Source organism: Zingiber officinale, chromosome 2A (assembly GCF_018446385.1).
Source record: "Zingiber officinale cultivar Zhangliang chromosome 2A, Zo_v1.1, whole genome shotgun sequence".
Classification (NCBI taxonomy): domain Eukaryota; kingdom Viridiplantae; phylum Streptophyta; class Magnoliopsida; order Zingiberales; family Zingiberaceae; genus Zingiber; species Zingiber officinale.
The window spans coordinates 13,597,752-13,625,196 of record NC_055988.1 but is presented as its reverse complement, the minus strand read 5'-3'; the positions used below and the strand labels follow the sequence as shown (position 1 = coordinate 13,625,196).

General features: G+C 34.4%; 1 protein-coding gene across 1 annotated transcript; it reads right to left on the bottom strand.

The window, feature by feature from the left end:
* Positions 1 to 85: 85 nt before the first annotated feature.
* LOC122040766 (protein EXPORTIN 1A-like) lies at positions 86 to 25,667 on the bottom strand. Its single transcript, XM_042600195.1, has 32 exons — positions 25,216 to 25,667; positions 24,608 to 24,724; positions 21,139 to 21,231; positions 20,969 to 21,040; positions 20,693 to 20,800; positions 20,543 to 20,625; positions 19,385 to 19,523; positions 19,189 to 19,257; positions 18,894 to 18,971; positions 18,715 to 18,777; positions 18,568 to 18,612; positions 17,504 to 17,611; positions 17,324 to 17,422; positions 16,516 to 16,719; positions 14,741 to 14,800; positions 13,172 to 13,282; positions 10,740 to 10,837; positions 10,549 to 10,657; positions 10,120 to 10,185; positions 5,994 to 6,092; positions 5,796 to 5,876; positions 5,631 to 5,720; positions 3,389 to 3,474; positions 3,184 to 3,264; positions 2,910 to 3,092; positions 2,350 to 2,416; positions 2,168 to 2,278; positions 1,890 to 1,997; positions 1,672 to 1,809; positions 1,470 to 1,607; positions 1,291 to 1,395; positions 86 to 694 (listed from the first exon to the last, which is right to left on the bottom strand). The coding sequence occupies exons 1-32, from the start codon at positions 25,309 to 25,311 to the stop codon at positions 572 to 574; spliced, it is 3,228 nt and encodes a 1,075-aa protein (XP_042456129.1). The 5' UTR covers positions 25,312 to 25,667; the 3' UTR covers positions 86 to 571.
* Between the last annotated feature and the right edge of the window lie 1,778 nt (positions 25,668 to 27,445).

The window sequence follows — 27,445 nt, the reverse complement described above, 5'->3', positions numbered from 1 at the left end:
CAGGGAAGAAGAATACTTCATCAAGTCACAACTCTTAAAAATAATAATTGTATTTTTTTTTTTGTCATAGATGGATACTAAGAACTATTAAAAATTAAAATTTTTGTAATTCAAATTGAAGATTCAGCTGCAACAATGTGATTCATATGACATTGTTAGTGAGCATAAAAGGTTTATCGACAATGATTCTTCTATTTCTTGCAGAGGTGAAGGAGACATGAAAAAAAACTATGGGATGAACACATCAACTCCCCTATACTAGTAAATACATTATGCCGAACACGCACCATGCTAGCCCTATAGTAGGGAAATACATTCTACCAAGAAGCTACATCTCAACCAGACATCAGAGCAAGCCTGAAAATATCACAAGTTCAAGTGGCTCTCTATGGCAGGCTAGAGTTTCCTCTACCTGCCCATACAAATCAAATCAACAAACACGGACAGCAAATTAGAAATAGACATCCTCGGATCACCACCAGCAGAGAATTAGCCAAGTAGCGTGAGGCGCTTGCAGGAATCTGGCAAACAGAAAATAACTGTGAAATTAGCGTTGAAAAGCCGTGTGATACTACGAATCCAACATCTCGTCCTGAAGCTCATTAGGGGCGATGAGCCCGGGAATGGACAACATTCTCTGGCGTTCCTGTTCTCTCTGGGCAGCAGCTTCCTCTGCGTAAAGATCTTTGTTATCCTGTTGAAACAAGATGGAATGATGAGTGATGTGCAAGCATCTTCATTCAGCTCATGTCAATGAATGATATTGATTGCACATGTATATGCCAATTCGAATCACCATGTGGTTGATTATGCTTACCTATATTTTTCTATACAGCTTTATTTACTCAAAAACTACTCGCGATTGATTCTATGCTTTTATTCTGTAGCTTATCCATGTGGTTAACATTCCATATATATAATCAATCAAGCGTCAAACAGAAATGATCCATATCACTCATTTTTCCTCTGTATTAATCTTGGCATTGGTATGTTTTCTCCATATTATCCAATAAGCACAAGACAAACCAAAAGTACCACCATTTTGGGGGCATTCCATCTGTATGACGATCCCATAGTGCCACCTAACACTAATCCATAATATAATTCATAAATGGGGACTATCAAGTGCATAATATAATTCTTAGCAATCAATATAATTATAAGCTTCTTGATTTGTTCCGTGCAAAGAGTTTTTTTTGGGTGGTATATCAAAGACAAATATGAGAAATAGGCAGTCATACTATTTTATCTTAAAGTAACTGCAAGTTTAAACAAATAGGCTAACAATACCTGAGCAGAGAACTCTTTCGATTGGACGAGAAAGTCTCGTATATGGTTCTTAAAATTTGGAGGATCATTTTTGGACTCAAACAATCCAGTGACAAAATGAGTTATCTGGGTAAGAAAAAAAAATGTTCAATAGGAGTAAACAAAAGATGAAGATTGAAGAGACGAAAAGAACTCTCTACCTCAGCAACTGACATATTTGGAAATGATGACCCCAATAGTTTTATGGTGTAATCTCGAACAAACATTGTATTGTTTGAGTATGGATATGGAACTGTAGAAGTATCCCATAGTGGTTCCGTTAATGCACCAGAGTCAACCTGAAATTTAATCAAGATAAATTTTAAAGAAGGGCATGGCAAATAAGAAGTAATTGCTTCTTACCAAGCAAAACAAATGCTGAAGCACTAAAACATGTAGCTTGAAGCCTGGTTTGTGGAATGTATCTGTTAAGACAGCAAAGATCTCCTGCTCGATTGTCAAAAAATATGTCCTATAGAATTGGTTACAAAACTCCGAAACCTGTCAGCATACAGGAATCTTACGTTGTTAAAATATACTGCCAAACCCATAAGATAACCTGAACTGGAACATCTGTTTACCTGAAAATTCTTCAACAACTCCAACAGAAGATTAAGGCCAGTCTCAGCAATATTCCTTTCGGTATGGCGAAAAGCCCAAATAATAGAATCCATCACAAGTTTCAATTGCTGAGATGAAGGAAAAGAATTACTAAAAAGACAGACAATATCTGACACAAAACAATAGCACTTAATTTTAAAAACAAGATATGCACATGTTGGCTCATGTGCACTGCACTATGTAGCCTCATGTGCACTGCACTATGTAGCCAGATAAACAAATAAAAACTATTGCTTACCTGACTTGATAATTGAATTAAAGCTTGGAAACAATGGGTACCAATTGCACGTAACAAAGAGAAGAACTTAAGACGATGCTCTGGATAGTCCTCAAAATTCTTGGTGATCATCTGCAACAAAAAAGGGTTTCATAGAAGAAAAAACCCCCAAAATCATGATATTTTCTTAAATTCATACTTACCTCAAGAGTACATTGAAATACAGCTTCAAATATGCGAGGTACATACTCCATCATCACGATTTTATACCTTACAAGAAATCAATTCAATCGAGTAATAAAAGTACAAAACCAGACAGTAAATGATCAGATGAATTGGGTGATGATGAATGCTTCTCGCCACCACAAATGCAACAATATCCTCTATTTGTATCATCCATTAAGCAATTCAACAGGACAAATAGCAGACGAAAAGATAGGAAGGGTCAGGAAAAGTATGAAATTTCCATATAAAAAGGGAAAACACAAGGATTCATAATCCAGCAGGATTTTGGCGGGTAATTGTCCATTATGTAATTTAGTTGCAAGTCTGTAAACATTAGGTACTAGTAAACCCCATATTATGTAATTCAGTTGAAAGCAAAGTTCTTCTACATGAGGAAAAAAGAAATAGTTCTTCAGCACATAGCTAAACAATTGAGAATCATTGCCTAAAAAGCATGAAGTAGAGACCAGTGCTAGATAGAGAACCAACCAATATACATGGAATAATGCAGAAACAAAAAAATAGAGTCGATGCATACTTGTTTATGATGGTTGCAAAGAGTGATAATACTTCAGATTCCCTAGCGTCTGGCAAGTTTCTGGCATAATCACCAAGAACAGGATCCATCATAGGCGGCACAAACTGCTTACCAATGTGTGACTGATCTTCAGCTTTGTCTATAAATGTTTCAATCAGCTTAAGTGTCTCCCGTTTTACAGATCTGATAGTACAAATTTGAAATGAAGACCAACTCAGAATTTGAATGATCAAAAAATCTAATGCAACAAGAGAAGCAAAGTATTGACTCATACCGCAAAAGCTTAACAAAAGATGTTTTTGAAGCAAAAGGACCACCTTCAGCAATACTGTTAGATATTAATTCACTGTACATTCTGTGGAGAAGTGTCAGATGTGAACAGATTAGTATAGTGAAAGAGGAAATTGATTATAATACTAAATTGTTGCATAAAAAACAAAATATATTAATCAAGGAACAGTGATGACACCAAAATGCACCTGTAGACGGTAAGCATGTCCAAAAATACCAGGGAAATTTGTGGGAAGAAATATGTTCCCAGAGAACTAGCAGCACTAGTATTTGTCTGCTAAGCATCACCAAAAACAGGATTAGTAACCATGTGTTATCAAATTCCGTCATGCAATATGAAAATTAAAATAGCATCATAACATTACAAACAACTAATAAGTAAACAAAATAATCATTTTTACATGTAAATGCATGAGTATAGATCTGTTATAGTACACACAAGAAAAACACATGGCATGCTATTATTGAATAAAATGTCAAGAAATAAGAATTGCTGAAGCAGTTTCTTTACTGAAAGAATAACACTTAATGAGCATTCAAAGTATTGATATCGGAATCAAACAACACTTGCTTATGGCTAAAGCTATATGAAAATATAGAAAAAAATACCTTTTGTCATTGCACTTCATAAAAGTAATTTACTCATGATTTGTAGGTGGTCAGACTATCATTTAGTACGAAGGGAAGATTATAGAAATGTAAAATTCCCTCCCTTGCTTTGTATGAAACAACATATAACAGGATAACCGGCTTTCTCCCAGTTACATTGCTGTTCAATGAGTAGAGAGTGCATGAAACATAGCGGCTGGGAGATACTGTAGGGAAAGATCCAACGGTGACAATGAATAACCAAAAACATCCAGACTATAGAAGTTCCAGAGCATTCAAAAATAATCTCTTTTAGTCGATGTTAGGTTGCATAGAGAGACTTATGGCCATCATGATAATTTAGTCTCCCTTTCCAGTCAATTCCGTAATATGTGGCTAAAGGCTAATTTCCCTTTCCACCTAATACAAGTGTTTCGCTATTATGCATATTGAGTAAATTAGTTGACCACCATAAGCAGTAGCAATAGCAGGATGGATCATCCAAGAATGAAAAAAAAAAATCCTATCCCTGGTAAGAGCCGTTGCATCAATTCATTGCTTGGTCACATGTTGGTCACAAAGAAACACAAGATAAACTTGTCTCCAGCCTCACCCAGCTTTTCAAAGCTGATTCGCTATAGTGGCTAAGTCAGAGTCATTGTTGGTGTGCTTCGATAGAATCTTATTTTGCTAATTGTTAAGCACTTCAAATTATTTTGAGTGTTCTTCTGCTCTTCCTGTCTCTCTAAAACCTAGGACTTTAATTAATTAAATAGTGAAATCTGTAGGCCTTCAAACATATCCATCCCCTGTTCATCTTATTTTATCATGCATCAACTCTACATGAAATGCTCGCATATAATAATGTTTCTATCAACCATGTAACTGAAAAGACACACACTTTAATCGCAAAGAATTATGGTGAGTAAAGGTCTTAGTGTTGGTTGAGTCCCCTACTTGTCCTAATTGGGGACAATAGCAGAAGCAAGAAATGGAGAAGATTATAATATATAACAGACATGGTAAGAAGAGTTGTCAAATGACACAACAACAACCAAGCCTTATCCCACTAGGTGGGTCGGCTAAAGAGTTGTCAAATGACAGCTAAAGGAAATGAGAAAACCACTGAGGCAAGATAGAAAAAGTAGGTCTCATTAAAAAAAACACTTAGTAGCACACTTAAACAATGTGTGCCAAATTTGCCAATTCTATTCAAACCAAACAAGTGTAATCCAATACAAACTCATCACATTCTCAATCTTTTGGCCAAGATGACTTGGCCCAAATATTTTTGGGCCATAGGATCATATGATTCCCACAGTCTGCATTAATATCGTTGCTCTTTACTTTTTACCAGATGCTACAGTAGCAAGCAAGATACTACTATGAGCGCTTTGTGCAAATAAAGTTCATATCTAGTTCTTTTTTCAGTTTTCTCAATTAATTGACTTGTAAAGGACCAGTATCTATCATAATTTGGAAAATGTTTCACCACTTTTTTTTTTCTCATTCACTAGTTTCAGAAATTTCACAATATACTAGTAAACATCTAGATTAATTAATTTACAAGACTATCAAACGACTATTAAATGTTATAAGACAATCAACGAGTAGACAATAAAATAGGAAAGCTACAAGAAATTCAAATAGAATGTGGTTAAAAAGGTTACACAGGCCTCATTCCGAAATAATTTCTTATGTCAAATAAGAAATATTGAGCATTAGATTGCTTCCACAAAAAAGATGCTACGTGACCAACAGGAACAGTTTTGAACAAAAATTAACCTAATATTAGCAAACAATCAGATTGTCAAATGCAAAATAATAACCATCATTGTGTACCTGCAAGATGTTAAGAACTGTTCTTATGACATCTTGATCTTTCAGGACATCTACACTGCGACTTGCTTGCCCAATTATTTCAGCCCATTTCTAAACAATTTATCAGTGTAAAGACTGCTAATGTGATGAAAGAATTTCAAGACATAGCATAAGACTAGTAATTACCTGATTTGGGAGATCCATCAATCTTCTCAGATATTCATCTCTCTTGGCAGGAAGGGGTTCAGCTTGAATCATATGACCAACCTGCATTTAGAAAAAAAAGAAAATTAGTGAATCAAGAAAAAAGAAAGAAAAAAGAAAGAAAAAAATAGACATTAACAATAGTACAAAGAAGTTATGAGGGAAGGATAAATTGCTTACAGATTCATAGAATGAGTGAACCTGATGAGGCTGAAGATCTGCAACAGTAATGGATAAACTAGATAAAAGTTCAGAAACGAATGGCTCATTTTCTCCAACCTGCATCATCCAATGACACCCTCCATAAGATTTTGATAGGCTACTAAATTTACCATATTAGTGCAAAATTAATGATTATGAGACAGGAGAAGAATTGTTTTTCCTTCAAGAAAATTATATATGCAAATCTACTAAACTATAGTTTCTCAATCAAGGCATTGGCTGAGTAAGCAGAGTTTCATATGTTTTTAAACATATACCTAGACGAGCAATACTTGACAAGATAAATATACAAGCATCATGAGCTAGAAAAAAAAATAATCCAATCACCATTGTGATGAACAAATAGGGACGACAAGCACATGAATGATAGAAGTGAACAAAAAAAACCAGAAGTGCTTTGAACTGATCTTTAGATTAACAAGGATTATATTTGGTTAAATAGAAACAACTCTCTATAGGAAGGTCTTGTTTAAAAAAAATAAAGAATTGAGATGGACTTGGCCAAAGACCTGTCTTTGCTGGCAGGATTGAAATCAGTAAAATAATAATTTAATATAAAAATTACAAAAAATGTGAAAAAGTTACATGATATAACTGATCCACTCTAAACTCAATACCTATTGATCATTCATAAAGTAAATAAGAACATGGATGCGCTATCTGCTACCGCGTGTTTTAAACATACGCCTCAAAAAGTGCATCCTATGGCTCCTTTATTGATTGACATTGCTCACTCCCAAGATTGTGTTTATTGTGCATTCCCTCCCTTCTCTCTCTTTTTATTTATTTATTTAGTTATGTTTTTTTAGCTCTTTTCACCTTCCTCGTTGCTCGCTGCTACACACCCCTCTAAGCATCTGATACGTATTAGCAGAATTCCTAAGTTAGAACCATCAGCTTGAGCAAAATCTTATTTAATTTCTTAAGAAATCAATTGATTCAAATATCATTCCTGCAATTCCTCTAATCCCGTCCATATTTGTAGTTATTCAGGACATATTTTATGTTTCCTAGCAAAACTCAATGGGGGCTCTTCAGGAGGATGAATTCTAGACAAAGGATGCAACAATACAACTGGGGCAATGTGGGACTGGATCAACCAATTTTAAAAGCAATGACAAAAAACAGACCTACTAAAATTACATAAAAAAAACTTATGCTGCTTCAGAAAGGTTCTAGGCAAAATAATTATCAAATAATATCATAATGTCAAAGCATTTTTCACTTTGTAATTTCATTTGCACAAGTATAAACATCATTGCCAACTACAGACACTGTAAAGGAAAGAATATACATTGGAGAATTTGTAAATTTTTTAAAAAAGGAAGAAGAGAGGACATTACAGATTGAAACTTAACACTACATTAGAACTATTGAATGTAGATGCAGAGCATCTGCTACTTCACAGCATAAATTTCAGAACCAAGAAAGAAGAATTGATATTACAGATTGCAACTTAATACAGTATTAGAATTCAGAACAACAGAATAGAGGTACAGAGCAACTGCTACTTCATAAATGTACATATTATAGGACTAAGGTAAAATATTCTTCGTTTCAACTGAAAGAGAGGAATTAATGTATGTACAGATAATAGGAGTAAGGTAAAACATTCTTAGCTTCAACTGAAAGAGAAGAATTAACGGATGTACAGATAATACGAGTACGGTAAAACATTCTTAGCTTCATACTGCCGAAGAAAATCTATTATGCTTAAAGGACTGTTTTAAGATTTTCTCATCCTTTCATAACCCTCTCGTTTATATTTATATTGGTTCATCTAAAACACATGAAGCCAGAATACAGAACCTCAAATTATGATGATTTCACCCCTTTTATTCAGTTTTTCTACTCGACCAATGGCAGTGTATATAATTTTTATTCTAACCAAGTAGAGAAACAGCTAACTGGAGATTACTAAGCATCTAATTTAAATCACTATTTAAAAAGGGCTCATCTGTTTAACTGTGTTAAATCATAATTGTTCTTCTGATTACAGAAGTCCTCATAACCTAAACTGAAACAGAATGTTAAAAAACAACAAACAGGTAAGTCACATCTACTGGAAGCCAAAGTTGCATGACCCGTTTGTAAGTCAGTATAGCCACAAACTGAAAAACAAAAATAAATGTAATTATTTTCTAGAACCTCATTATTCTAGAAAACAAATTATATAAAGAGATTATCTATAAAAATATATTTATTTGCAGCAAAATATATATTACATCATATTATATAATAACATTATATCATTATATTGATGAAAATTCATTTTCTATTATAATTCAATATTCTCCCTGTTTAATTAATGCAAAGGCCAACTGAGAAACTAGGGTATCTAGGACACAATTGGATGGGACTCTTGTCAACCATCAATAGCTAATCATTACAACTCATCATTATAGAGCATCTACCTAAAACCTTAAATAAATATCTATGTCACTCAGACTTAGCAGGAGTATCCATTACGGTATGGATCCAAATGCTTAATATGGCTATTTCAAGATGTTGGAGACTTCATGCAAGTTATTGTAGAGAAATAAGCAACGTGACTAGACTAACACCAAAAAGGTTTGTGTTACTCCAAGAGGTTGAGGTTCCATGTCTGAACAGGAAATGTAGAAGATTTATGCTATATTTACACGGTGGCGTGGATCAAGAAGAGAGAGAAATCTACCGCCGAAATATTTCCCTAGGGAAGGGAATGGAAAGACAAAGGAAATAAAAGTAAACTCGAAGGAGAAGAAAGGAAAGGAGTGATGCCGCAAGCTTCCCGTGGTGAGGATTCCTTCTCCAACGAAGACTTGCACAAGCGTCACCTCATAAATGGCATCAACTCTGCCTCTTCCTCCTCAGCCACTGTCACAGCCTTTGGAAGGCTTGCAAAGGACTCCGTCGGTGGTGATGAGAAGCAAGTTACCACCTTTGTGCCCGTTCCTAGCAAGGCGCGAAGCAAGTGCTCCCACATCGTCCCATGTAACTAGTCCTCGGTGTTCGTCTCGCCTTCCCCTAGCTCGGAGCTCATCACACTCTCCGACGCTCGTACCCCGCCAAGAAAGCCGCGAAGAGGAAGGAGTCGGCCGATCTCGCCTTCGTGGACAGGTGCTGCAATGGCGGATGGGGCCAATGGGCCACAAGATGCTTTGCAACACCAGCAACGTCCAATTCAAGTCCAGCCACCTAGTCGCGAAGTACCACCCCGCTGCATGCCCCACCATCGTCATCTCTTAGCACTCCAACTCCCATCACAAGGTCCTCAAGCTCCGCCGCCAGAAGGAACTCAACCAACTCGTCGGCCCACCTCGTGGAGAGGTCGTGCATCGCCCATGACCTCATGACTATATCACGCACTACTGAGACAAGATCACGGAGAGCCTGCGAGCTCATGGCGGGCCAGACCACAGCCAGTTTGCGGCCTTGTCGTCGAGATGTTGCGACAGTGAGGTTGATATGAAGATGCGACGACGGATGGAAAGTTGTTCCATCCGATTTGGGCAGATAACTAAACGAGTTAAATTTGGTCGATTTAAAATCCGTCTCGTTTTATTTTTTTCCTAGAGTAAATGGAGGAAAGAGTGTCAACTTGTGTGTAATCCACTTTTATATCATTCACGCTTCGAGGTAAACAGGGCATTAACCTTCAGAATATATGATCCCATGTGGGGTGCTGCTTCTTGTACATGTTCTGCATATTGGTTAGCTAACGGTATGATATGTTTCATTATGTAAATGAATTTATGATATTTGATATCTGAAATTTGGCAAAATTAATGATTAAGAAATTTAAGATTTTAAAAAGATCAAAGAAAATTAGAGGGGTGGCAACAAATACGAGTAAAAGACAAAAATAATGACAAAAAATAGAAAGATATTCATGTGGTTCTTATAGATTATCAATTCTCATTCTCATGTTATACAGCTTAATAACATTGTGATATCATTTAAATGTTATTCAGTAGGACACCATTATCATTTAAATAGTATTAACCAACCCAAGAGAACACAATAGGAACAGACAAAAAAGGCTTAGGAAGAAAAAATGACACATGCACTACTTGAACTAGTTAGAGATAAGCATAGTTACCTGAGTGGTTACAAATTTGCGCTTGCATTTCTGGACAATTTTCAGAAAAGTATCACAAGCCATGTCCTGGGAAAAAAAAATCAAGAAACTTCAGTAGGACTAGTAACCAACGGACCCAGCTGAGATCTTTGAATAAAAAATTTCAAGTCCAAAAGTGTATTCCTGAATTTACCTAATTTTGAAAACAAGAGGAGAGCAAATAAGAATTGGCATTAGCACCAGGCCTCATAATGTGCCTTATGTAAGTTAAAGGATATATTTTGCATCAATATTTAGTTATTAATGTTACACGTGGGTCATATTTATTATTTTTTCTTCAGCTGTAACGTGCCATTTACTGGTCAAATCAACAAGGCTAACACGATGCAGAATGTTGTGACAGTGATGTGACAAACAGTAAAATTGAATAATACCAAGAAAATCAATTACCTGGACACCTGGGTGAGTTTCATGCATAAACTCAAATAATTTATTAACAACTGTTTTGAGAAACTTCCAATGGGCTCGAAGAAACCTCGGATATTGTCCCACAACATACCTAAAATGCAAAACACACAATCAGTTGTAAAGAAACCAAATATATACCACCAACAAACCACAGATCAAAGAACTTTGCTCACATGATATTACTCGCAATAACAGCCTTGTTATCTTTTCCTTTTGTGATTTCACAAAGATTCAGTAAATCACGAATGACCATTACTAAAAATCTATTTTCCTGTCATGATTAAAAATATTGGAAACAAATAAGCAATTAATTTATACCAAGAAAATCATGACAAATATATTAATTAAAGAAAGAAGAAAGGTAAAAATGCAAAAGCAATTTCAATAATAAAGAAGAGAAATTTGACTGATAATTATTCCTAAAAGTTCTAGGAAACAAATTATTGCTATAAGTCCTAGAAAACAAAATTAGTGACGAATAGAAATACAACATTATGTGGTTTTATCAGACAAATACATCCAAAGTTTACTGCAAAGCTAGATGTTGCTCTGAAAAATCATGTTTGACAATTATAAGAAAAAAAAATAGCTTTTCTATTAGTTTGCAACTATGTTACTCGGACTCTTCAATATACCCTCGCATATTTGTGTCAACACGAGACGACATGGGCACAGGGCACTAAGTGATAATAACCTAACCTGCTGAGCAAAGTATGATACTAGTTGTTTCATGTATATTCTTTTAAAATTATTTCAACATAATTAATCATTTTCTTTATTTAAAAATTTGAGCTATTTAGCAGTCATACTTCTGTAGTTCTGTCTGCAATCTCTGAATGGGATTACAAAGATTTGTGGGTCATAAATGGATCATAAGTCGTTGACTAACATCACGGTTAATTCAAACTTGAGTCGCACTCATTTAATAAAGGGATTAAGATCTATAACTTATGTACAACACGATTTTAAATGGGCAAACAACCAAACCCATTTTATTAAACGAATTACAGATATTGTGTCATATCATACAACCCATTTAATTAAATGAGTTAAATGGATCTGTCACACAATCCATTTAAATAAACAAATTAGATGGAAGGAGTAATGTAACCATTGGCAATGTGACTCAACTAACATTCTTACTCCAATAACAAGCATCTAAGTTCATCTAGACTGAAGATGCAAAACTATTAGGATGATATTTGCACAAAGTTTTGAACAAAAAGCATACTAAAACCATTGAAAATATCAACTCAACAGCCTACTATGATAACAAGCATTTAGGTTCATGTGGATCGAGAAGAACATTAAGAGGATATTTCTAAAAAGTCCATGAAGGAAGCTATAATAAAATTATCAACAACATCACCTATATCCAACAATCCTGCTATAATAACAAGAATCTAGGTCAGATCAAGAAGACATCAACAAGAATCTAATTGCTGAGAGTCCATTTTATCTGATGAGGAAACTGATGCTTGAATAGAGGGACTAAATGCTATTTAGCTTTTTATGATCTTCAAAGACAAAAAGTTAACAGTTTTGATATACTGAACTAGTGAACTTATATGGCCATATTATTGTTTGAGGTATTTTGCCAAAATGATTAGTTCAAGATATATATATATATATATTGATGAAAGTTCAGAATTATTCTAGAAATCATGAACTTTGTGTCTTTAGATATAATTGAAATTGCATATTGTACTCTACTGGGCAATTGAATCGAATAGCAGAGACTAAAGTAGACTATAGCTTTCTATTTCATGTGGTTTTATTATTTTATCATTTTTTCTGGTTATTTACTATCACATAGCTTATTTATCCGAATTGCTAACTCAGTTATTTTTGTTTATTACAATCCACAATACAATATGATCTGTTATGGAAATTAGGGGATTGTCCAATGGAAATTCAATTCTTATCAAAACATTAAATCTAAGAGGTAAGTTTGTAGTAAAAGAGTGTGCATATTTTTCTTCTGTTACACTTGAAGTCTTGTAGCTGACTTATATTATCATTTTTCATAATTATAAAGCGTTATTATAATATTACTAAAATATAGTAATTAATTCTAAGATATTACAAAATTTCCATATCTGTATCCCAAATTTGAAGATTTTCTAGCAAGTCTTATTTCCTCACTTTGAAAAAAAAAAGTGTGACACCTAGATCATATCCATGTCGGATACTCATATCTGAGTCTAAATAACAGAGTTACACAAAAGCATGGATGAACTGTCATACCTTCTGCAAGAGCATGCCTAACCTATACGAACAAGGACAAACCTTCAATTACATACATAGACATCTCTAACAATGTGAGTAATATGTGAGACCGTATACTGTACTAACTAGCAGCATATAGCAAAACTAGTTACGCCACAAAGAAACAAATCAAAATAAAAATCCAACATGAAAGTGAAATTTCAACTTCTATTGGAAGACAATTTGAAAGCAGAACAATCATTGTGATTCAGCAATAAGAATAAGTAAATTACAAAATTGGCAAAGAACAATGAAATTAAATTTCTAAAGTACTTGCAGTGTACGTTTGTACCAAAGATGTGTCTAAGCTATACTGATACATACTGAAAAGGAATACCTGTTCTTCCATCATTGATCCTGATATGGATCCGATGGCCCAGCATAATGTGTTTAAGTTGTTCCAGGACCATTCTTCTCCACTCAATTGTTTGTTCAACTTCTTTAACATCTGCAATGACAATGAATTAAAAAGTTTATTTTGACTAAAGAAAATGGAGAAAATTAGACTTTTCTGACTGTGCTATTGTGAAAAAGTGATGTCATGCGAGAATAGTCATTGATGAGCTTTGCAAAATACCTAAAATCCAACCACAGAGGGACATGACTAGGAACTTCAAGCATCAAAATGGACAGAGGAAAAGAGAGTAGAAACGCTTTGTGATTTGACTAGTTGACAAGATTTTCATTCACTCTATAGACACCAAACTCTACAAACCATCTTGTAGATTATGCCAAAAACAAAAATGAAAACAAAATCTACATAAAAAGATTTGATTCTAGTGGACCAAAGCAGCAAGGGCAAAAGCACACCATATGTCAGTGGTATAGAAGCAAACATAAAAGAATTGCAAACAGATGACAAAGCTAAATAGTAGCTGGATACAAATTGATGAAATTATCGATAAAAACGGAGGATAAATAGTACGGAGAAGAAAGAAATTAGGAGGCACTGTGAAGAGGAAAAGAGTCATTTACATGCAGGAAGAGAAGATCGCTTAAGACACATTAGATGTGAGATTGAAAGTTTCATTAATACTCATAACCTTGCACAAGAACAGCACCGAATCACTTGACAAGGCACTGCCCTGCAACCATGCTAACGAGGAAAATTATAAGGACTATTCCCTTAAGGTAATCCCCTCTACCTTGCCTTCATGTTTAGTGCCTTATCCATTACATATTAGACCCCTATGTTAGATAAGCTTACAAATAAAACCTATTCTATTTGCAATTAGTTCAAAAAAATATAAATCTTAGGAGGATAACCTGATGAAAGAAAAACAAATGTAAGAGTAGTTATGATAATATGAAAGTGCAACCACATTCTGCTCTCTACAGAATATGAAGTCCAGAGTTGTATAATTCCAACTTGCCCTTTGGTTAAAAATTATCTACATCAAAGGGCAGCCCGGTGCACGAAGCTCCCGCTATGCGGGGTCCCGGGAAGAATCCATTGTATGGGGAAGGATCCATTGTATGCAGCCTTACCTGCTTTTTGAAAGAGGCTGTTTCCAAGATTCGAACCCGTGAACTTTTAGTCAAAAAGCAACAACTTTACCATTGCGCCAAGGCTCCCTTTTGAATTTGATAAATTGATTAAAAGAACATATAGCCAAATTTTACAGTTTCAAGTTGAATTGACAGAAGTTCATGTTAATTACAATGTTACAGAAATCATATTATCAGATTCAAAATTCCAATTTGATAAAAGCATTGCTTGTATCTTACCAAGTTATGGTCATATTTGTATGACAGTAAACAACATAAGATTGGATTACTTATGGTGCCCATAGACCAAGATCAATTGGCCGCCATCCATATTAAAATGCAGTATGACTTAGATTATATGCATAGCAAATAGGTTCTCAAACACAGTGGATAACAAAAAAGAATCTTTAAGCAGTACCTGTTGCTCTGTGTCCTCATGATCAAGGTGAGACAAATATATTAATGTTTCCCGCATTATCTGCAACAATGAATCATACAATCACAAAATTTAAAACTTTAGCAATCAAAATACCATATACTACAATGCTTGAGTGTTCTCCCCTACCATTGCATTTTGATACAAAGAACTTAAAACCTATTCAATGAACATTAAAAGAATGCTCACTGTTGAAAACCCATTAGATCAGCAATCAAGTTCTGAAAGAAAATTCAAGCAAACAGAAACAAAGATTTCAACTGAAATGCAAGTACACACAAAAAAAAAAATCAGAACTGAGCAGAAAATAATCTAGTTTTTGAAAATGTGCCTATTGATATAATGTGGTAGGATGTCCATATGCAATGTGTGGCTATATGTCAATGCATATGTTTTCCTTGTCAAGAAATTATTCAAGTTTGAATCTTATTCAGCAAGACAAAGCTTAAATTACTATTAAAACTTAATAAAAAAAATAATGCACAAGTAATATACATCTATTTTAGGTAACAAAATATGCAAATAGAAATACTAATGCTAATTAATGGATAAAATGCCGGTGTTGGACAATAGGCTACAACAGTTGATGTGAAAACTTGAAGTTGTTCTGTATGAATTAAATCATGATTTAATTCTTCATAAAAGATTCATTAATTAAATTAAGGAATATAGTTGAATCACATCTAGTATAAACTCAAATATATAAGTTAGATAATATCAAGGTTTAAAATACCAGACAATTCTGGTGATGGTGCGGACAGTAAGGCTTTATTGCTAACCAGCATATTGTGTATCAGTACAAAATAAAAGTCATCCTCAAGGAGGAAGTACTAAGAATCCGAGATATTAGCAGACCCATCGAGAAGATGAAGAATACTATAAGGGCTGATGGTAATATTTTGCTGGCAATCAGCATACTTTGTGTTGGTAGTACATAGTGCCAGCCCTAATCAGGAGGATGTACCAAGATAGTGTGATAGTATCAGCTCAATCAAGAGGACAAAGAATGCTGGAAGGGTGGTAAGAAAGGTTTTGTTGCCAACCAGCATACTGTGCGTAGGTAGTAGGAATTGTCAGCCCTAATCAGGAGGATGTACCAAGATACCGAGATAGTGTAAGCCCCAATCAAGAAAATGAAGAATACAGGACGGGGCGATCAGTGAATTTTTCTTGCCCACCTAGGTTTCTGCTAACTTATTAGAATGAAAGTTTAAAATACTGATTCCAGGTTCCATTGATGGGTGAGAAGGAAAGGTTTTGTTGCCACCAGCATACAATGTGTTCAGCCCCATCATAAGGACAACAAGAAGAAAAGAATCTTCATGCTACAATGCGAGTTCAGGAGCCCTGGAAGCCACAACCTAGGCCTACCCCCTGTGAGAGGTCATTTGGCCCCTCTAAGATCCTCTATGAGATCTAGCAGCGCAGAAGTTTCATTGGCCGCCTTTGACAAAGTGTTTTCGGCCTCAATTTCGGTGTGGAATCGTTTATATCATCAAATTGATATCAATATTAAATGATATCTGAATCATTGGGAACAATTAGATAATAACAATGGCAGAGACGATCAAATTGAAAATTAAAAGCATATGGACTAATAGATGCATATGTTGTTGGCACGAGGCAAAGAATTATGTATATATGGGTGCTTAAGCATCCACATCAGTAGTGAACTTATATATAAAAAAATCACATGCTAGATCAAGAAAATGGATAAAAAAAAATAGATTTTTCACAATAAGATTTCCACCACAAACCTTATACTGAACAAGGACATCGATGTCTTTCATAGTTTCACGGACTATATTTCCATTTTCATCTTCAACAATCAAAACCTCTTCCGGCTTAGCCATACGACAAATCATGAGTGTTCTTAACTTGGACAATGGAACTGAATAAAGTTGCCGCCTCTGAAGAAGAGGAGAACCAAGGCCATCAACCATCTCAGGCATGAGTGTCGTCTAAAGAGAAAAGTGAGTGTCATTATTGAAAATGTGTGTCGTAGTAGTAATGTGAACATATCTCAGGAAGATGATAGTAAGTAGATGAACACAATTACATAATGATAGTTAAACAATATGATAAAAGGACGCCAAACATGATTAATGATTAAAAATCCTGTGGAATTGTTTTTGTAATTTAACTACCATCATCCTTATAGATTCCGCTGAAAGGAGTAGGCAAACCTTGTCTCGTTAGTGCAAATGTAATCTCTCCTTAAGTAATAAAACAAAGTGTAAGATACCAAAAAAAATGCCAAGAATTTATTTGGAGATGAGAATGAAATTATTTAAACCCATAAACAATAACTCTTGAAGAATTGTCTTAAAATAACATTATAGCTTATCCATTTTCAGTAACAGAGGAAAAAAAACAAGACTATTAAAATACTGGTCTACAGGTTTTAACTGCAGATTAGAATAGGAAAAGGACCAAGAAACATCAGCAAAGACCTTTCAATAATATGCTATAAAGATGTAAACGATGCACCTTGTTTTATATGAATATCCTAAGGAATATGTTTAGATATATAAACAATAAAGATGAACAGCTATATACGAATACCTGAAGACCCATCAAGCTTGCTGAAAGAGTAGGGTTCTCCAAGTTGTGATGCGCTTCAAACAGCTCAAGTACCAATAAATTCCAATAGTCCAAGCAAACCTGCATACACTCAAAAGGTTGAACAATATAATATTTCACATCAAGAACTTGTCAATGTGAAGTGTGTATGAATTATAATACCTTGAAAACTTCAGTGTCATCAACATATGAAATACCAATAAGGTACTCGAGGCCCATCAATAATCCACCTCTATTTGCAGGAGCTGATTCCAGTACTCGGATGTGACACTGCAGAGAGATAAAGAAAGTTATATGAACACAGTAAACTTGCTTAAGTTGTTTTTGCTAACACACGGAAACAACAATCAGAAGTCTTGGTTGAATATAGGAGACAGCATATACAAACTCAAACCACTATACATACTTTACAAAAGAAGTTCTAAAAAGGTATATAACAAAAGAAAATTGTTAAAATGATATCATTGAATGACAATCTAATTTTGAACATCATGGCAAGCTACAGAATTGAATTTTCTACTGAGTCTTTGTGATCCTTTTATTGAACAAGTTGAATCACTCTAATGCCTTCCAATTAGCCTCACGATTTCAGGTAATTTGCACCCTAAATGATTTTTCAAGTCTCCAATTGCACCTCAAATTTCCTAAACTTTCATTGGATTTAGAGAAGTGGGGAGACAAGATAAACAGTCTTGATGTTGGAGCAAACAACTTGCAGTAAATGAGTTCCAATAGTGCCAATCTTCCTTATATTAGGTGTGCTACCATGCAAATTTATGAGAGACAAATAAAAAAATGGCACCAAATTAGCAATTACAATATTATTAGGAACAAGCTCAAAGGATTCAAATTGCCATTAAGCAGGGGAAGGCAGGATCAATCACATTGTTGTTAGGAGCAAGCTTGAAACATTAAAATTGCTGCAAAGCATAATCTGAAAGAATTCTAGTCTTTATAATGGGAACTTGTCAACCCTATTAACACAGATCAAATTTTTGTACCTAGATGTAACAAAGCAATGAACCATAATCATGTCAGCTCAAATAAGTTGTTAAACAAACAAAGAAAGCTACCACCAGCCAAGAAATTTTTATCAATAGAGATCATATGAAACACTGTCATCTCTGAACCAATATATATATATATATATATATATATATATGAATTTTGAGTGCTCAAATAAATAATCAGCTACAAGAAGTCAGAGCTAAAGAGAACAAACTTGCCTTGAAAAATGAAGCAAAAAAGAGCGCAAGGTTTTGAATGAAAGCCTACAATTAGATAAAGTTAGCATAGTTGAACCAATCAATAATTGATTAAACTATTACGAAAAAAAACAATTTACCCAACTAATCCCCTTAAAAATGATATACCTGCTCTTCACTAGAACCATTTGTGTATGCTTCTGCAAAATTCGTACCATGAGGAATAATTGTCTACATGTTAAAAATGTAAACACTAACTGTCAACAGAATGCAAGTACAAATAGACAACAGAAAAACTTGAGATACAAGACATACAAATAAAGGTAAACCATTGGAAACAAACATACCTGCAATTGTGCCATAAATATTGTATACATCTTCACATACTGTGCATCATAAAAGTCGCCAAATTGAAGGGCCGCAACCTATAAATTAGAATAAATCTTTACATGCAATTATAAGATGAATCTAATTATCAGTAACCAAGAAGATAACCATTTAATCATCACCGCATACTAAAATTCATGACACTGGCCTAAATATTTTTTTATCATAGATCAAAGTTTAACTATTCCTTTACTAGATAGAAGCATAAAGACAACAAACAAATAAATTTGAGATGAAATTATATTAGGCATGAACCTCTGTCAAACACTGAAGAGTAAGGTTCCGGTATGATCCCATGGGAAAGAATTTTAAGAGTATCTCCAGCTGAAAAATATTACAAAAAGATTATAGTAATTTTCACCTCAAATCTTTAAAGAATTCTTTTTGGATCATCTACGACAAGATAAAAACATTGATAAATTAAATATTAAGTAGTCCACGAAGCACAAACCAGTGGAGATTCAAATATATAGCCAAGTGGAATCCATGATAGAAAGGCATGAAGTGTTGCCAAAGTAGCCCTGATAAGCTCTGTTCTTTGAGAGGCTGATAGTACGTATAAGCATAACTCATGGATGAGTTGAAATTCACTGTTATGCAGACAAAAGTATATTTCATTACAAAATACTAGGAGGTGGTAGAACTTTCAAAAAGAACATAACTTATCATTGCAACAGAATGACAATAAAAAATGAATAGCATTTCAAATATCGGTCATTCCAATCTCAGAAGCACTAAGCATAAATCACAAGGTAATAATGAAAGTTTCACTGAGATTGTAGTTTCAAAATAGATATCACATGTAAAGGAGAAGACTATCTATAAAACAGTGTGCACTGAACTCACAAGTGAACAAATATCAACTGTTGGGTAATTTAAAGTCTTCGTCTTCCATATGAAGCATCTTTATTGGTCGGCCAAGCAATGGATAAAATCATTTGAATACAATTCCATCACTATTTCTTTATTTTATCCTCACGAGATTTACATTCACAACATTGGAATATTTGTTTGAAATGTTGAATTCAGCAACAGTTAAACATGTTAGGATATTAAATCAAAATTACTTCCAAGTATCATAATAATTTGGAATTAGATATATAGCTTCTCCTGCAATTTAGTTGCTTGTAAAGCTATAGCACTAGAATACAAATTCATCATTCTCCCTGTAGACCATCCAAAAAAGGGTAGCCTACCTCTTGACATTTGTTTAAACAAATAAATACTGTCAAGTGCAGCAAGGTATTCTAAACACTACAATGAATTCACTGCATTGACTGTATTCTATTTTTTAAATGTTTCACAATTAGGTGATAACATGAGCCACAGTGTACATATGCTGATATTCATGCTTGGTTTCTCGAACAAACCCAGATTGGCAAAACTGATCCAGATCAACATTGGTTGATTTTCAGAATTCCAGTATTGGAAGCAATACCATCCTGACTGGCATCAGAGATTCCAAATAAGAATAGATGCAATCCGCATCATAAAAATAGCAATCATATTAATCAATTACTTCTGTTTACTTACAAGATACCTTTTATTACTGTGCTACGGGTTTATACAACAGAAAAAGGATACCAAACAAAGATCATATAAACCATACCTATTTAATGACTGCTTCAGTTCTTTTATTTTTTGTTGAGTCATCTCTCCTCTTGAGAAATCAAAAACCTCTTCACTCAAAAGCTGCATCATTGACAACCTATTTAGTATTTATCTCTGTTAGATCACAACTACTAAAAAGAGTTTATACCTTCAGTATAGCCATACAATTTTCACAAATTGTTTCACTGCTCTTTGCAGCTGAGACAAGATCGGGAATGAAGCTCTGCCATCTGGCTGGCCACTCATGCTTTAAGACCTACATGGAAAAATGCATGGGACGGAAAATGAGGGGAAAATAGAAATAAGGGCCAATTCACCTACAAATGTTTTTATCAAAGTGGAAACCAGCAGTAAGAGGCTAACAGTTTAGCACTACAACCAAAGGGACAGTGGAAAATACAATGATAAGGAATCAGTAGATTACCTGCACTAATATGACATTAAGCTTATTAACATACAATCGCTCCTTCCGGAAAGAGGTTTCATTACTAGAAAGCTGATCAAAAGAGCAAAGTGACACAAAAATTTAAAAACAGTTAGGAGTAAAATGGCAAGGAAAGAAAAATAGACATTTATAGAAAAATTGATACTTACCTGTACAATGACATCAGATATGTAATTCTTTATTCCATCCCGTTGTTCAGCTGGCAAGGCATTCCATCTGTATTTAATGACATTTTCTAGTACCTAAGAGATAGGTATAGCAGAAACTCATTGGTTAACAGGCTCCAGTACTGCACAAAATTATGCCTGGAAATGCACATTAATTTTCAAATTTAAGTTGTGTGAATGTGTTTTGGCCACAAAAGCTAATTTGCCTAGTTTTTAAAATTCATCCAAAAGAGACTTTCATAAAGATTTTGTAGAAAACACCATCCATTTCATTTTACAAGCACTTTACATTTTTTATACATCTTTACCTCCACTATGTCATGCATTATAAACCTCAATATTATTCTTAAATAGTTTAATCAATGAGATGAATATTTGAGAAAATACTTCATAAATTTCTGTCCTTAATTATCATCATTGAAAGTAATTTTAAAAACACAGGTGTATTTACTTTTATTTATTGGATATTTAAAATAGATATCATATTCAGTATTCTATACTTAATATAATTCAATTACAAAGTAAACAATTAAACTATAGGTAATTATTAATTAACAATTTCATTTTTAGTCATTTTAACTCTTACAATGCTAATTTATATAATCATCTCAACTATAAAAACCATATATTTATTCACAGCAGCTTTCTCTCTCACTATAAACTCCCAGGGAACTGCTTTTTCAACTTTTTTCCAGTATCCACTGGAATGCTCACAGGTCAACTCAGGTTTTAACGCAAATCTAGCCAACCTCAATTAAAAGACCCTGGTTGGATCAGGTTCTGCAGTATGTTCCAAGTTGAGTTTAACTGAGTTGCTTTTTGGTGGAGTTTTCTTTTATACCTACGAGATTAGCCTAGGTCAATTTCAGGTCAAACTTTCTACTTGTATGAAAATTGGGTTAGATTAAGTCAATCTAACCCAGGTTTGCCCAGAAAAAAAATCAAATCTGCTCGGGCCAGGATGGGAAGAAGGAAAGTAGACTCATACAAATTCTTAAAAGTAAATTCAAAAAAGTAGATTCGACCAAAAATTTAAAACTAGAAATTTATGGGTGGTTACAGTCAGCTTTTGGGTTTCAGAGTTTTTGAGATCTCCACAGCTATTTTTCCTAACACTATTCACAGCTGCAGAAGTTGTGTCAAACTAAGCCTTGCTCTCTAACAACACATGGGAAAACAATACAGATAAATCGATTGTTTCAATAAATTAAAAAAAATATATCTCAGCAATTTCACACCAATTCAACCTTTGTTTGACAACCACACTTATAACTGTGTCAATATCAGCATGCACCATATCTATACTTGAACAATATGGCAAAGGGTTGAGCCAATTTTGGTATCCCTATGCAATATGGAAAAATACAATTTTTGTGGCTCATATGAACTATATCCAGTGCACTTATAACTAGATTTCATCAAAAAATAATTGCAAGTAATGGAGTTAAGAGTAAATTGGCATACTAACTTTATGAGCAACACCACCAATCAAAATTCTTGTCATAGTCCAATGAATTCCAGCTTAATGACATTTTTAGTCATATTTGTATAATAAAAATCTTAACCTATACTATGTCATAAACATGTTTCGAACATGGTTGTCAAAATTGCTCTTGATAGATATCGTCTTATTGTCTGGGCAGAATGGTAGATCAAAATTGGTTTAAAAAAAATTAAAAAAAAGAGGAAAATATAACAATTTCATATATCAGATAACAGATGTTTAATCAAACCATAATATCACATTGCTAGAACCAAGTAACATCATGTTAATGTTATTATTTTGTAAATCACACTGCTAGACTCAACCAAATTGACTAAAACACTAAGTTGTCTCATTTGGTAGGTTACAACTAGTAAGTGTTAAACAATAATGTTCAGTGTGATAAACACTTAAAATGCATACTTGTATGAATAAGATGTTTTGATTAATACTCTGTTAAAATACAAAGTAGCCGTTTATTAATATAAATGTTGTTTTAATAATTTTAAAATTGATTGTTTGTGAATTGTGCCTAGTGGGATAAGGCTTCGTTGTTGTTGTAGTATTGTTTGTGCCTCAGTATTTGACGAATGCATTGTGCAATGTATCTACCATATATTGTTTGAATATGCGTTTGTAAATCCTGGTTGGAGGAAAATTTTCACAAGGTCTGACTCAGTTGGAAATGTTAAATAACGTAAATTTAGTGAGTCATTCAAACACAACTGCAACTGCAATAATATCAAAGCTTTCAACATTCCTAACTTATGCAATTGTTGGAACTTTGCCATGCAAACACCAAGATTTGTCCTCAATAAAGCAAATAGGAACAACCAATTTTGAAACACCCACATGAGACAAGAAATCTTGTGTTTAGTGTGTGGACTACCAATAGCCAAACTACTTAAATCTGCATAGATCAGAATATAACTTGCTTACCCTGACAGACCTCACAATTAAAAGAAGGTTGAGGAAGGGCATGCCAAATTATAAACAGGAAAGTACACGAGGTGCACGAGCCCACGTCAATGAGGTTATAGAAATTAAGAGTATGAATATGTTGAGGACCATAAATCGTCTAGGCAAAAACCTTTCATGATAATCGCTGCAGGTGTACATATCTTTTTCCTTTAGTTCTATAATATTAGCATTGTGCAAGATGGGGTCTTTTTCACATTATAAACAATCAGTTCAAGGTTCGTGCAATGCACTTGAGAAATTTTGTGGCATTAAAAAATGCATCATTCTGAATAGTTTAGTAAGTGATGAACATGTTGCAAAAATGTGTTCCTATTTGCTCACCTGTGTTCCTCTTTGCATTCAAATTTTGTATCCAATGGCATCCATCTTGCCGTTTGTGAACCCACCCGCCCCCCACTCAAACACACACTCTCTAACCTTACATGCGGGTATTAACAGTTGACATTGCAGGTGTACCACTCTTTGCGCCTGATTGTACCTTTTGCCTTTGTTTGGCATGCATTCATCACAACTTGGCCTACATTTTCTTTAGGTGCACTAGAAGCTCATGTCTAAAAAAGTAAAAACCAACATAGTTATGTAGAATGGAACCAGACCAGACAAAGGCTTCAAATGGGCTATCAGAACAAATATCCTCATAAAAATTTGTTTTTTATTTGTAATTAGCTCATAAAGTTGATCTTCCAACACTACCAATAGCCTTCACTAATTCTAGGAAGAAAAGTGAGTTTAACAACCTTGCCCTCAGCTATTCTATCCACGGATCATTCTAGGATAACTAGTATATAGATACATGTTGTCCTACTGAAAACCAAAATAGGAAAGCGCAAGCTGACAATAAATTGTAACTAGTCTTGATGCAGACTCTTCATTAACTTGAGACATATCAGTGTTGGACTGTTGGGTACCAACATATGATAAGTCTAGTTTGATACCATCTTAGAAGACGTATGAAAACAATGAAGCAAACAACAGCTTGGAACTAACCTGTAGGGCAAAAAACTTGGTATTTAAGTTTTGTGAATTTTGTAGAATGTGAACCACTTGTAGCCAGGTGTCAGGGTTGTTTTGCAATTCTCGCAGTATCTGGTCTGCAGCTGACCTCTGTGTCAAGACAACAATCAAGAACAAGCTCTATGATTAAATCGATAAATTTAATATTGATGTTCAAACAGAATCTACAACGTCATGAAGCACCATATTAGTGCTAGGATGAGTTAACTAAACAACCAGAAAAATTGCTCATTGCAGTACTCAAAAGTGTGTCCGAGCAGAAATAAACAAATCATTTTTTTCAATAACACGTTTACTTAGATTAGAAATTCACAATAAAATGCAAATGTATTTGAATCCATAGTCACACAGTTGATGGAATAGACCATTTTGAGGAAATCAAGAGAACGAGCGGCATGATTCCAGAAACAAGTTCCATTGGTTTAAGTTGGTTGGGTTTAAAGGATAAACTGGCAATACCACCCAACTAAACCTTGCAAATCTCAGGAATCACCCACCTAAGAGGCGCAACAACTTCCTCGAAGACCCACACAACCAGAACCAAAAACAAAAAAATGCTAATCATAGGTGAGCAAGAAAACCTCTTCCTTGGATCCCGTCCCGTAAAATGCGGCCACGGTCGCATCGAGCAGGGGCACGTCGATCGGCTGGCTTAAATCCCTCAATCTCTCCGCCATCACGCCGAGCCGCAGATCCAACCAGAAAACTTCAGAAAGCGCACCAATTAGAAGCCTCGAACGACGAGCAATATCTAAACGAGCAGAGTGGTGAAGAGAACAACGAGCCGGGGGGGCGTCTCCCAAACCCTAGCCCTTCTCCTCTTCGGCCCCGCCGCCGCGCGCGGGGATTGGATTCGAATACCAAAAAGGTTTTCCTGTCTGTTTTCGCCTTTTCCTCTCTCTCTCTCTCTCTGCCTCTCTTATTCGCTCGGTCCTTCGGCGATCGTCAGCGCGATCGAGAGCGGACGCGAGAGGGAAATATAGTGGCCGTGGGAGATTGGGGAAGCGGCCTGGGCTCGGGGGGCTTGGGGTTTTGTGGGGGATGGGAAAGAGGACAAGGTGTTGGGCACTAATAACGAGGCTGCCACTCTGGCTTGGTGGGAACTGGGAAAATACGAAAACGCTGTGGATGGGCCGGCGTATCTCGTTGAGGGGCATCCTTTCCGGAGGAGTCGGGGCTAATTCGGACATTTCGGCATGGAGATCTGATGGACGCTTTCGCCTTTCAGACTGCGGTATCTCCGACAGGCCGATTGTGTTTAGCAGGCGGAAAATAATAAAAATAATAATAAAATGTTTAGAGCAATTATCCTAAACTTAGTGCGTACGAATTATAAGAGTATTAAATTAATAATTTATATCATAAAATTTTTTAAAATTTTAAGATCCTTTGTATTCGTGTTAAAAAAAAATAGATGATAAAAATTATACATCTTCTTAAATAAATAATTAATTAATTAAAAATTTTAAAAATAAGCTAGATTTATATATGATATTTATTAAGTTATAAATAATTTATGACATTTCTCGAGGCATTTATGTATAGGATTTTATAAAATATATATTAATATAATATATATTGAAATAATTATATCTGTGTGTGAGAGGATCTGAGGATGTAAGGATAAAAACGGATTAATCCAAATTTTTTTAAAAAAAAAATTAGAGATCAATTTTAATCTTATTATTGATTTAATTTAATTTAATTTAATTTAATTGTTAATTAATGAATCATTGCACTCTTCTATTTTTATATTACACTTATCTTATAAATATGGATGTTTGATAGAAATAAAGGATAAGCCAATTCTTTCTTGAATTCTTACTTCTACTATTAAATTATAACAAATTATTAGCACGAACGGCTCTTTAAGGTAGGAACTCATAAATATTTTTAGTCTAGGTGTTTATATTGATGCTTTAGAAATAGCACAATTTTTAAATTTTATGCTTATGTCATTAGTTTATGTTAATGCTCTTAGAGTAGCATAATATTTTGATTTAATATTTATGCTCTTAAAGTAGTGGAAATTTTAAATTTATATTGATGCTGTTGAAGAAGTACAATTTTTAATTTTATATTAATGCACTTGAAGAAGCACATTATTTAAATTTAATATTGATGCTTTAGATGTAGTATTAATAGGAACGTAGCCCATATTTAATATTATCTGGGCCTAAGTCAACTATAATTGATACAATAAATTTATTAATTTAAAAATATAAATAAATTTAAAAAATATATTGTATGATCAAAATGCGCTAAAGAGGGTGAATAGTAATTTTTACGTTCATTTAAAAATAATCGTGTAAAGAGTAAGTATAACAGAAAAGAAATAAAGAAAGGGAAATAGGAAGCCAAGTTGATACTTTTGATTTTTACTTGGTTCGAAGTCTATGACAATTCCTTTGCAAGGCTCGTGATCGTTGATCACTTTCATTGGGCAATCACTATAATTTCAAAAAATCTTTACAAATAGTATAATTACAAGTGCAGTAATTTAATTACAATATACCGACAATGACGGTATTAAAATTGAGAGCTTCTGGTTGTCGGAGTAATGTTACGGCTTCGTCAGATCATCTTTGGAGCAATGCGCAAGAGAGTAGCCATGAAATCAAGTTTTGTTGTGCCCTATGCTCGAACCAGCCTTTTATAAATAGCTGAAGGCGCCTTCAATCCCATTGAAGGCGCCTCTAGCGGTGCAACTTATCCCCATTGCGTCGGAGACGATAACTTCCGTAATCTGTGAACTTTATCCCTTTGAAAGTACCTTCAAGCTCATGGAAGGTGTCTTCCATCTAGTATCCA

Coding starts and splice junctions, on each gene's coding strand:
- LOC122040766 (XM_042600195.1), bottom strand. CDS start 25,311: ATGGCGGAGAGATTGAGGGATTTAAGCCAGCCGATCGACGTGCCCCTG. Junction 19,524..20,542: donor CTGAAGCAGTCATTAAATAG/GTATGGTTTATA, acceptor TCTGCATAACAG/TGAATTTCAACTCATCCATG. Junction 14,801..16,515: donor ATGTCCTTGTTCAGTATAAG/GTTTGTGGTGGA, acceptor TCATTGTTGCAG/ATAATGCGGGAAACATTAAT.